General features: G+C 31.9%; 1 protein-coding gene across 6 annotated transcripts in view; it reads left to right on the top strand.

The window, feature by feature from the left end:
* LOC127701062 (neurogenic locus notch homolog protein 1-like) overlaps nucleotides 1-10,076 on the top strand; it is an 85,358-nt gene extending 75,282 nt beyond the window's left edge. The window contains exons 7-12 of one of the 6 annotated variants that reach the window (XM_052204852.1): nucleotides 5,272-5,382; nucleotides 6,155-6,267; nucleotides 6,951-7,041; nucleotides 8,429-8,524; nucleotides 8,841-8,959; nucleotides 9,838-10,076. In XM_052204852.1, coding sequence (XP_052060812.1) covers nucleotides 5,272-5,382; nucleotides 6,155-6,267; nucleotides 6,951-7,041; nucleotides 8,429-8,524; nucleotides 8,841-8,959; nucleotides 9,838-9,894 — 587 coding nt within the window. In that variant the 3' untranslated portion in view covers nucleotides 9,895-10,076. The remainder of the gene's footprint in view (nucleotides 1-5,271; nucleotides 5,383-6,154; nucleotides 6,268-6,950; nucleotides 7,042-8,428; nucleotides 8,525-8,840; nucleotides 8,960-9,837) is intronic. The other 5 variants (XM_052204855.1, XM_052204854.1, XM_052204851.1 and 2 more) reach the window with 5 other exon arrangements.
* The last annotated feature ends 3,285 nt before the right edge of the window (nucleotides 10,077-13,361 follow it).

The following is a 13,361-nucleotide window of genomic DNA, read 5'->3' as shown; positions in this document are numbered from 1 at the left end:
AGTTCAGTGATAATGGACGCCATACTAAACTCCAAATTATATACAAGAAACTAAAATTAAAAATGATACAAGACTAACAAAGGCCAGATGCTCCTGACTTGGGACAGGCGCAAAAATGCGGCGGGGTTAAACATGTTTTTTATGATCTCAACCCTCCCCTATACTTCTAGCCAATGTAGAAAAAACAAACGTACAACAGTACGCACAGTAAACCTCAGTTTAAGAGAAGTCTGAGTCTGATGTCAGAATAGGAAACAAAAGAAAATAAACAAAATGACAATAATACATAAATAACAACAGACTACTAGCAGTTACTGACATGCCAGCTCCAGACCTCAATTAAACTGATTGAAAGATTATGTCTTCATCATATGAATATCAGGCACAATCCCTCCTGTTAGGGGTTTAGAATTATACCATCATAAAATATATGAGAAGAACATAACCAGTGTCATGCCAACAACTGGTTTTAGAATAAATATGTTTAATTCCGATGCAAAGACCCTATAAGTGAATCAATATTAAAGCCAAAATATGCAATCTTTAATGACCTGACAACAGTATCGTAACTATATCCCTTCTTAATAAGTCTGTTTAAAGGTTTTGTTAGCTTTTGAGGTGAATACTGACATTTTTGTGCTTTGTAAAGAATATTATCATAAAAGATTGGATGTGAAATACCCGAACGTATAAGATGTCTGCATGTTGAGTTATATTTACGAATGATGTCCTTATACCGATGATAAAATTTAGTAAATGTTTGACTAGTTTATGATATCGAAAACCCTGGTGTAATAATTTTTCAGTTATACATAAATTTCTCTCGCTAAAATCTAATACGTTGTTACATACACGAGCGAATCGTACAAGTTGAGATATATAAACACCATAAGATGGTGACAAGGGAACGTCACCATCTAAAAAAGGATAATTAACGATAGGAAATGAAAAATCATCTCTTTTATCATAAATTTTTGTATCAAGCTTCCCGTTAATGATATAGATATCAAGATCGAGGAAAGGACAGTGGTCATTGTTAGTATTAGCTTTATTTAAAGTAAGTTCAACAGGATAAATTTCTTTAGAATACATACTGAAGTCGTCATTATTGAGAGCCAATATATCATCCAAATATCTAAAAGTATTGTTAAATTTTTGTATCAGATGTTGTTTCGATGGGTCTTTGCTGATTTTAGTCATAAATTGTAACTCAGAACAATACAAAAAAAGGTCCGCAATAAGTGGTGCACAGTTAGTCCCCATTGGAATTCCGATAACTTGACGATATACGGAATATACGATATACACATTTTGTGTAGGGGCTAGCTGAAGCCCGCCTTTGGGTGCTGGATTTTCTCGCTGTGTTGAAGACCCATTGGTGGCCTGTTTTCTGTCCTTTGTTAGAGTTGTTGTTTCTTTGACACATTCCCCATTTCCATTCTCAATTTTATTTGGTATTAACATTGTTATCAGTAATTCATTGAGCACATTGTTATCAGTAATTCATTGAAGCACATTGTTATTAGTATTACATTGTAGCACATTGTTATCAGTATTACATTGTAGCACATTGTTATCAGTATTACATTGTAGCATATTGTTTTGAGTAATACATTGTAGCACATTGTTATCAGTAATACATTGTAGCATATTGTTATCAGTAATAGATTGCACCACATTGTTATCAGTAATTCATTGAAGCACATTGTTATCAGTAATTCATTGTAGCACATTGTTATTAGTAAGACATTGTAGCACATTGTTATCAGTAATACATTGTAGCATATTGTTATCAGTAATACATTGTACCAGATTGTTATCAGTAATTCATTGAAGCACATTGTTATCAGTAATTCATTGAAGCACATTATTATTAGTAATACATTGTAGCACATTGTTATCAGTACTATATTCCATCGAAGCACATAGTTATCAGTAATACATTGTAGCACATTGGTATGACGTTGCGCACGGTATTGGTGTTTTTTTGAAAAAAGTGCGGTTGATAGCGGGTTCTTCACATTCAAGCTCTTTTCCTTCACAATAAATATCCATGTTCTGCATATCATTCGAAAGGTAATAACACAAAGAAATCAATAAAAATAGGTGATGTTGTGCTTTGTATATTTTGTAAAGGAAACATTTGCTCATTTCGATGCCTATGACGTCATTTAAAGGGTGTCCCGCTGTTACAATTTTGTTTTGTGCGCGTCTTTGAAATCACAGTGCGGATTAAATAGTAGGTTTAATGTGATAAAATTTATTTAAAACAGTATTGTACACCATTAACGAAAAATGGCATCATAGACGTTTTTCACTGTGAGTGGAAGAAGATTGTCAGAAGCGTTGAGATTAGGAAGAGAAAAAATGTCCCATTCAGCTGACCAGCTCCTATAAAATTTTCTACCTTTACTATTACAGGATATAACAGATGTAAGTGGCTTTTGATAATATCAGAAAATTTATGCATGTCATAAAGAAGCTATCTGAAGTCAGTTTTCCCGTGTCCAATAAAATGTCCCGATAGACAAAATAACACATAAAATAATTTGGAGGCTGTTTATAAAACGAAATTTAACTTGATTCCCAATTTTTAGCAATTTTTAATTGATATAAAAAAAAAAATACATTCAATTTCCTCTAAAATGATATGATATGTACTTTTGTTTAAACTGAAGGTAGAAAACAAGTAATGATCTAATATGTCCAATGACATGTCCCAATAACTGTAATTTGACGTTCACGTCATGATAACACTAAACTGTACATGAATTTTCTTGCATATTTGGCATAAAATTGATTTCATGAAATTGTCTATATTAAGAATTTGATAAAGTTCTTTTTTAATATGCATCAAAGTAGATCTGGTTTGTATAAATAATTTAAGATGACGAAATATTTAACTCGGATACTTGATAAAGAGCAGTGGTCATAAAACTAAAATTTACTCAGAACTCGGATCACAAAACTTGTGCTAGAAGCACCAAATCCAGTATTTCAATTGGTTGATTTCCGAGTAGGATAATCGTGCTCCAAAAAAGTGAGAAAAGTTTACATATGATCACAGTCTCGTAAAAGATTTTGTTGAAAGAGTCGCTGGTGTTTACTGAGAATTTAGAACAATCTTTGTTCATCTACACAGTAACATGTGTATGAAAAAGAAGGTTTAATATTGTGTGGCAGAAACTGGAGTTTGTTGTCTCGATTCTCCAACAGAATTGTCAGCTACATAGGCTTGCGATGCAACGAGTATTAAAGTTTTAATTGAAACTTGTCTTTTACATTAATTGAAGATGGAAAGAGAGAAAGAGAGAGAGAGAACAAAATATGTGCTCAGTGTTAGGGTAAGAGTTATCCGACACATATGATGGATTGCACACAAACATGTAGCAGACTCCAGCGTAGCAATTCACAAACACTCCCAAGTACACTTTAACCTAGTTTAAGCTCCCTTTCGACAAAAAGTCACCATGCACTCTACCCAACAGCTTCCGAAATTTCTTATTTTCCATATCTTTGAAAGCGTATGTGTTTTGCGGGATGTTCAATATTCTTGGCATATATACTAATAACCAATTTATAGAAAAAGTTGGAGAGAATATCAAATAATGATAAATATACTACAGTAAACACGCTGTACGTATAATAAATTGACAACATATTTCCTCTTTTTTTACCAGTAAATCAACCACACAATGTCTACTGTGTGGATAAATGGTTCTCTCCGGACACTCCGGATTCTAGATCTTCCACCAATAAAAACTGACCGCCACAAGATAACCAATAGTTCTTAATGTGGAGTTTAACACCAAATATTCAATCAACCAATCTGCACGGTGGATTTTTTTTTATACTTGTTTTTAAAACAAAATCAAAAACACTGAAACCGAAAACCCTAAAATAACCCGTTTGAAATTTGAAAAGGATCTAAAGATATAAAAGAAAATGAAGGGTAAACTGATAACCAGTTATATGTTGAAACACTGAAACAAAAACTATTTAAAGTATAAAAAGTAAATTAAATGCATTTCTGGTCCATAGTAATTTCTTTAAGAAAACATTAATCCTTGTATATTTACGAAAGCAGTTACTGAAAAAATATATATCTTGTGACAAGAAAATGAGTATACTTTTTAAAAATTGGTTTTCGGCCTGCTGTTAATCAAATAGTGGTTAAGATAGATTTAGGTCTATATAAAAAGGCATAGTGTTTTCTATACTTTGCTAAAATACTATAATTTCAAAAAATAACAAAAACTATGGATCACCGACCTTTTTTAATGCTTAATTTAATAAAGTTTGTGAAAAATTATCAGATTTTGTAAGGATGCTACATGGAAAAGGCACTTTTATGTGAATAAAAAGAAAACTAAACGATAGAGTTTTAAACATAATGTATATATGAGAAGATAGCTCTCTTGTTGTGATGTGCTTTCCGAAAGCAAAAAACAAAAAACACTCGTTTTCTTACTTATTTTGGGGATAATCATGATTTTAGAATTCTTATCAGTGAAAAAATTTTCTTTTTAACTGAAAAAGATGTAACTATAAGATAAAATCATCATTATTTTTTTTTTTCATTCAAATGAAAAGTTCACAAATTAATTTTTGCATCAAATTTGCTAATAACAATTGTAAAAATTTAGAATCGATCATTTGCAGCTATTTGCAATAAAAGAAATAATTTAGACCCGATCTACCATAAAATATTGAAATTAACAATGGCAGCTTTTCTATTTCAAACGTGATGCATGACTTATAAAGATTTAAATTTTCGTTAGGGAAGAGGATTTTCGAATTTATAAAAAAATATTGCCATTTTTTACAATTTACACAATTCGTTATTGATGTCAAGATCGTGAACTCATACATATATGATGATGCTGATTATTATACCCCACACAGTTGCGTAGGATGATTTTGACCCGTCCGTCCATCAGTCAGTCCGTCCGTCTGTCAGTCTGTCCGTCAGTCCGTCAGTCCTGTTTTTGTTATCGCAGTTATGCCCTTTTGATCTTAGAATTTTGCCTTAATATACTACTGTAACAGTTTGTCATCGCAACTCCTCTGAAACCATATAACAGAATTTCATGAAACTTTGTAGTTAATGAGGAAATAATGTGTAGATGTGCATATTCACAAGAAACTTTATCAGTTGACTATTTTAGGTGGTGAGTTTTTGTTTTCCCAGTGACAATAATATATTGCAACTTAAATATCCTGGCATAAAATGTTACAAAACATTTGCTTATTTGTATCTCGAATTAACAGTTGACGCCTGTACAAACAACCCTTGTGGTAATGATGGAAATTGTAGCGTCAACACCTTAGGAATAGCACAATGTTCTTGTTCAGAGGGATTTGGTGGACCTCGATGCAATGGTAGGTATTTTACGTTGTAGTGCTTGGCCTAGATAAAGTATTTGTGTATGTGATGAACTGTATTTGTCCATAAAGGTCCGTACGTAAGACCTCGGACAGTTCAGAGCGTGGCATAGACACTTGTCTGCTAATGACATCTAAATATGAATAAAAGGAAATGTTGGATGCACTTCATTGAGAAAGCAACCCATCATCACAAAAAGCCACAGCATGACTTTTCTGGTTTCTTTATATTTAACTTATTGTTACCTCTCTAATGGCCATGTACGTACCTAATAATATCATTTCAATTTCTTAATTTAATACGTACATAGAGTAATTTGAATAAACTCTAAAGTAGTACCCTCATCGTGACATGGCCGAAATATTGTTTCTGTAAAAGGAAGTGTAGTTTTACTCTTATAGATACAATTTATAAATATAGAATTTTATTCAGTCCGTATCTTATAAGTGACAAATGCTAACTGTAAATACTAAAATTATTCCAACAAATAGCTGATCAAAGCAGTTGTAATTAAACACTATATTCGCTGCTTTTGAAACAAATAAGACTAGTGTATGATAATATAGTTTTTTTCAATTAATAAATTCGTTTAAAGTGTTTCATATATAAATAGGTAACACAACAATTCATTATTTTGATATTTAATAAAGACAAAGTTATTAAAGTTATATTTTACCATCTATTAGGATATGACCAACTTTAAAGTTGAAATAATGTAATTTTTGTTTTTGCATGACCTAGTTATATCTATTTATTTCTTGCTTTTAGTTGATTGTAATCAGCGGTTGCCATGTGCGCCCGGTTTCAATGAGATACCACCTGGATCTGGGAACTGTTACTTTATCTGTCCTACAGATTCGCAGTCATGGCTTGCGGCTGAGGTACATAACGTTTACATTTTCTTTGTTATCAATTTATTATTTAAATTTTGTTTAGATATGCACAAGCTAGCATCACGTAATGTGTGCTACATGTAATTACAAGCACCATCTTTGTATACGCAACATCACAAACAATGAAACTTTGATATCAGTCCTTAGACTTGCCATAAATATGTTCTGAAGAAAAAGAAGTTTGCAGGTTTATTTAGAAATAGTCTTTTTGTTACTAGAATCTAATTGTTTAAAACAGCTTTAGTGCTCGCGTGGTCACATTGGGTACCCGAAGCTGTCGGTTTATTTTCCTATCGCATCAAACTGAAGACAAGGACTGATTGATAAGTAGGAAAATAAATGTGCCTTTGTACGGTTCACGTGTCGCCCTGCAGACTGTTAAGGTGTACCAACTAAATTAGATCACAAATAGTCCCACCATGTCGCTTGCCATTAAATCCTAATCAAATGGTATTGGTTTTAGGCATCAGCTTACATATTCAAATGATCTGTATACATCTTAAATATTTTTGATATATGATAAGTATATGGTATTCTCAGGCAAAACAAAATGCACCTACCAAGTAAAAAATGCTACTTAGCTGCCATTTGAAATTGTAGTATTTCGTTAAAAAATATATTACATTCAAAAAAGCACTGCTTAAAATGTCACTTGTCGATGTGTTTTACAGCTGACTTGTCTGTCACTCAATGCCTCACTATGGGAACCTAATGACGCTGCAGAAGTAACGAGCGTGGTAGCAGTATTAAATACTCTCGGTGGTAAGAATATAATCAGATATTAAATTGGTGTAAGACTATATCAAATATATTGTGATTAAAATTTTAGCAGAACATATTTCCCTTTTTGTCTGATTTGAAGCTCGTCCTTGATTTACCCTCCACCGGAACACTCACAGTCAGCACTTTTAAAGCTAAAGACTTATAATTTATGGGAAGCAAGGAAACCAAAAGGGGAATAAATAATGACGTCAATAATTCTAAAACTGAATCATTTCTATTTTAATAAATAAAATATCTGTTTTAGTTGAATTAAAAACAATTGTCGCTTATTGTGCAAGATGTCATGGGTTCCATCCGGTGTTTGATTACACGAAATTAATATGATAATAAGTATTTGTTACATCTCCGCGAGACACACAGTAATTAGGAAAAGACCTGGTAAATTAGGAGGAATAATAACGTGTCTTTGTTGTATATAATTGTTGTATAGACCAAGTACGTTTCGTTTTCTTTTCTGATTCTAACATAATTATAATCAATTTATCCACCAATAAGTAACTTTCAACGTTAATGAATAAGATCTCCTAATCAGGGGTGAAACCCCCATGATTTTTTTTAAAGGGGGGGGGGGGGGGCGTAATTCCAGAAAAATGGGGATAACATTTTTGTACGATTTTATGCTAAAATTTGATTAAATTGTGAGAAAAATAAGATTTTTGGCGATCAAAGGGAGATACACCCTCTACTCTCTACCCTGGATCCGCCACTGCTGATGACAGCATTATAATTTATTTATGATTGCAATTTTGCTTTTAATTGCTTGAATCATAGTTTAGAAATATTTTCATTGCTTTATTTGACAGATATACTGTGATATATAGTTAGAGCATTTCAATTTAGCATCCGAATTAACATTTTCCTGCTTTGTAACAAGGAAACACAAGATTGTGCTAAATAGAATTAATATACTCGTCTACTCAAACTGTGGTATGATAGGATAAAATTAAGAATGGCAACGGTGAATGTGTCAAAGACACAACAACTCGAACAAAGAGCAAAAAGCAGACCAAGGCCAACAATGGGTCCTCAACACATGATTTGTTTTTTACTTGTTTTTTCGTATACTATCTCCGTTATGGATCTGATATACCATCAAATACAATTGTTCTAGTAGGACTTGTGTTGAATCAGAGACCTACATATATTTCTCTTGTTGAAAATTATCATTTGAGAGCAGAAATATTTCTCCTGTCAGTGAAACAAGGTCATGATGTTCAGTGATACAAGGTCATGATGTTCAGTGATACAAGGTCATGATGTTCAGTGATACAAAGTCATGCTGTATTAGTTTAGGCATCTGTTTCAGTTCTTCGACCACTTTAACCTGGCTAATTATTTGGACCAAGTGATATATTTATATTTTAAGTTACTGAAGAATACTGGACAGGAGGTTTTGATGGAATAAATGAAGGTACCACTGTATTGGTTGGTTCAGGATCAAGTTTCACTCAACCAACTGTTGGTATGTATATAGGGATATAAGACAGTCAGAAATATTTTAATATACAATTATTACTAAAAATGCATATGACATTTTTTAAGAAGCTTATAGGGCAGTAGAAATTTTAATGTCAAATGAATAACATCAAGAAAAACAATATATACAAGAAATCACGAAGTCAATCTGTAAAAAAAAAAATGTTGATACTACTTGTGTTTAACTGGATATTTTAGACAATTCACGTATAACATCATGAATTTGATATTGTCTTTTAAAATAAATTTGTCCATATTTGTAAATGAAAATTATAACAAAATAGAAATATGTTTGCAATCAGGTACCAATACTGTTGAGAAAGATTGTGTTGAAATTGAGAGAGAAAGTGCTGCAACGGGTTGGCAATTCAAATATAGAACATGTACTGCAACCACGAGGAGGTGTATTTGTGAAGCACTGGTAAGTAGAAAAATGCAAATTAACTTAATAAAATAGGGGATACAAGGGGTGATTAAAAAACAAAAGTGGCAAACGCAAGTTCTTTGGCAAGATAGGCAGTTTCTGTCCAACTAGTGGCAGCCGTCGTTTTGGTAATGGCAAGGTAAATGCGGCACAACAAAGATACAGGAATCTAAAGTGATTTTGACTTTAAACATGTGAAAATAAGGAGATGTGATTTGATTGCTGATATCAACCAAAATCAAAAGACGAGGATGTAAACAATTGCAGGTGAACAACAGCCTTCAACAATGAGAAAAATCATTGCATAGTAAGCCATAAAGGGTCCTGGTATGACAAAAATGAGAACAATCAAAAGGAGAAGACCAACGACATGGATTATTATTATAAAGTGGTTCTTCTAAAATAGAATAGAAATCAACATGTCTATAGATATATAACAAGAAATATAATCATTTAAGAATAAAACTAGCAAATTAAAAAAAACCAGTAACCAGTTAATACCGATAAAGCATCTACAGATCAGCAAAAAGTCTGTACTGATAAACATATGTCTATTCTGTCAAGATTACTACATATCTCCGGGTCTCAAAAAGTTATGAACGCAAAAAAGATTACGGAAGATTTGCCATCAACTCAAATTTAATAAATGATAAGACAACAAAAACATTAGATATTGCCAGTATTACTTTCGAAGGTTACATTGGAACACACCAAAATGTTTCATAGAAATAAATTTTAAATACTGATGACTGTTTACAAAATCAGGTAATAATGAAATAGAAAGAACGAAATACAACTTTTTGAGGAAAAATGCTATATTATTATAACTATTGGTGAAAGAAGTCAAAGAATAATTTTACAATGTTTGTTTTCAGAATCCTTGCCAGCTTACACCGGCACCAATCATTCCAATTGTTGGTACTGCCCCATAAGTGGTTGACAGATTTTTAATACGATAATTGTCAGAAAAGTGATAATGTGTAGTTTTATTGACTTATAAAAGTATTCATTTTTAACTGTCCTCAAGTATCATTTGTTCATTTAGTTTTTTATATCGTTTTGCTTACAATGTTATTATCATCACTGCATTGATTTTCAATAAATATAAATATCATATTTGTGTTGTTGTGTAAATCATTAATAATAGTTACCAATAGTTTTATTTATGTATTTACTTAATATATTATAATTTACCTATATATATATATATATATATATATATGTATATACTCAAATTTAATAAATGATAAGACAACAAAAACATTAGATATTGCCAGTATTACTTTCGAAGGTTACATTGGAACACACCAAAATGTTTCATAGAAATAAAGCAAATTCGCTTTAGTCTGATGGTTTAACTGTAAGGTATGCTCCTGGAGCAGTGTTTCGGGTGACAACTTTTTGGAGAAAGGAACTGGTGTGAGTGAGACACCTCTTAAGAACAGGGCATACTTTTGAAAATATCACCTTTCAAATAATTGAGGTAAACCAAAATTGGGACTCCCAAAGGAGAAAACAGAGAGAAAGGTTCTGGATGCATCATCTACGTACTCTTGAACCTGATGGACTTAATGAGAGAAATGAAAAACAGTTCTACCCAAAACCAAAGGAATAAATCCTGAACTTCGATCTATTTAACTAAAACAACTATTTGTTTGGATTTAAGAATTGCTATGTACAATAAGCGGCAAAAATATTTTTCTAGACATCTAACATTGAGCTGCAAAAATTTCTTTACAGCCTCTAACTTTTACCTGGTTGGCTGCACGCGCCTGATGAAGCTAATTTGTTTAGCGAAATATTGCGTGAATAATATAAAATATAACAACTAATTTTATAACACTCATTAGTGTGTTATAGTTACATTCTTAGGCACTTATATATATATATATATATATATTATATATATATATAAACAAGTCTAAATTGAAAACAACGTTCAAACCTATGATTGCGTTGGATAAAAACCGCTATTTTTAAACGCGTGCATGTAAAACAAATTTCTTGGTAGAGGGGTCTAAATACAGCACAAACAACATTTTCCAAAAGACCAAAAAAGTGAAAAGTATATTTTAACAAATTGCATTTGACTAACAGGTCGAACAACTGATGTTCTTAAACCCTGCTGACTGCCATTGACGATTGCCAAATAAATTGATCACGAGATGTAACATGGATCTTAATTATTAATTTAAATCCAAACAGAAAACAATAAACTTGCGTAGAAGATGGTATACCGCAAACATAAGGTGCAAAAATTTGTACACCATATCCGGATTTCGACAATTAATGTCTATTCAGTGATGTTAGGGGTCGAAACGGTATTTGGAAGGCCATATAATTTACATCAATTTAGGATAGAGTCTTGAATTTAAAGGAGTCCAAATAGGGTGAACGTATCATATATACCTGAAGGAAAATATAAAACAAGCCCAATCGAAAAAAATATAAACAAGTCTAAATTGATAAAACAACGTTCAAACCTGTGATTGCGTTGGATAAAAACCACAATTTTTATACGTGTGCATGTAAAACAAATTTCTTGGTAGAGGGGTCTAAATACAGTACAAACAACATTTTCCAAAAGACCAAAAAAGTGAAAAGTATATTTTAACAAATCGCATTTGACTAACAGGTCGAACAACTGATGTTCTTAAACCCTGCTGACTGCCATTGACGATTGCCAAATAAATTGATCACGAGATGTAACATGGATCTTAATTATTAATCTGATACCAAACAGAAAACAATAAACTTGCGAAAAAGATGGTATACCGCAAACATGAGGTGCAAAAATTTGTACACCATATCCGGATTTCGACAATTAACGTTTATTCAGTCTCTTCAGTGATGTTAGGGGTCGAAATGGTATTTGGAAGGCCATATAATTTACATCAATTTAGGATAGACTCTTGAATGTTAAAGAGTCGAAATAGGGTGAACGGATCATATAAACCCGAAGGAAAATATAAAACAAGCTCAAAAGAAAAAATATAAACAAGTCTAAATTGAAAACAACGTTCAAACCTATGATTGCGTTTGATAAAAACCGTAATTTTATACTTGTGCATGTAAAACAAATTTCTTGGTAGAGGGGTCTAAATACAGCACAAACAACATTTTCCAAAAGACCAAAAAAGTGAAAAGTATATTTTAACAAATCGCATTTGACTAACAGGTCGAACAACTGATGTTCTTCAACACTGCTGACTGCCATTGACGATTGCCAAATAAATTGATCACGAGATGTAACATGGATCTTAATTATTAATTGAATACCAATCATTAAACAATAAACTTGCGGAGAAGATGGTATACCGCAAACATGAGGTGCAAAATATTGTACACCATATCCGGATTTCGACAATTAATGTCTCTTCAGTGATGTTAGGACTCGAAACGGTATTTGAAAGGCCATATAATTTACATAAGTTTAGGATAGACTCTTGAATTTTAAAGAGTCGAAATAGGGTGAACGGATCATATTAATCCGAAGGAAAATATAATACAAGCCCAAACGAAAAAATATAAACAAGTCTAAATTGAAAACAACGTTTAAACCTATGATTGCTTTGGATAAAAACCGCAGTTTTTAGACGTGTCCATGTAAAACAAATGTTTTGGTAGAGGGGTCTAAATACAGCACAAACAACATTTTCCAAAAGACCAAAAAAGTGAAAAGTATATTTTAACAAATCGCATTTGACTAACAAGTCGAACAACTGATGTTCTTAAACCCTGCTGACTGCCATTGACGATTGGCAAACAAATTGATCACGAGATGTAACATGGATCTTAAATTCTTAATTATTAATTTAATACCAAACAGAAAACAATAAACTTGCGGAGAAGATGGTATATAAGCAATGCTGTGTGTTAAACAGTAAATAATCTCTTGATCATTGAAGTGTCAATGTATATTTGTTCCTAATAATATTTATTCCTGAGGGAAACAATATTATAATAATATATGGTCTGTGAAAATTCTGTCATGGAATACTTTTTCCATCTGTTTTATATTTGTTCCACTGATATTACGAACTTATCTTATGTGTTGATTAGTATAACAAATGTCCCTATTATGCTGATGATTTGTTTACACCTGATTGATTATTATCTTAATCAAAACAGCGTTTTACATGCTGATTAAATAATTATAATGTAATTTGAAAAGTGTTAATGAGTTAGATATATTCACCTGTACACAATACCTGAATGTACAAACAAACATGGAGGCTGATGAATATGAAAAAGATATTTATGTTCCTTTATGATGGATCATATGTTGAAGGTAAGTAAATATGTTAACAAGTTCAGCTGTGAAATATAAATGTAAATTCTAATGAGACAAATATCATTTATATGTAAAATATGCATGCCAGTAATTGTGGATAATTTG

Source organism: Mytilus californianus, unplaced genomic scaffold (assembly GCF_021869535.1).
Source record: "Mytilus californianus isolate M0D057914Y unplaced genomic scaffold, xbMytCali1.0.p SCAF_5, whole genome shotgun sequence".
NCBI classification, from domain to species: domain Eukaryota; kingdom Metazoa; phylum Mollusca; class Bivalvia; order Mytilida; family Mytilidae; genus Mytilus; species Mytilus californianus.
Note: the sequence above shows the minus strand (reverse complement) of the source record. Positions and strands in the feature narration are given on the sequence as shown.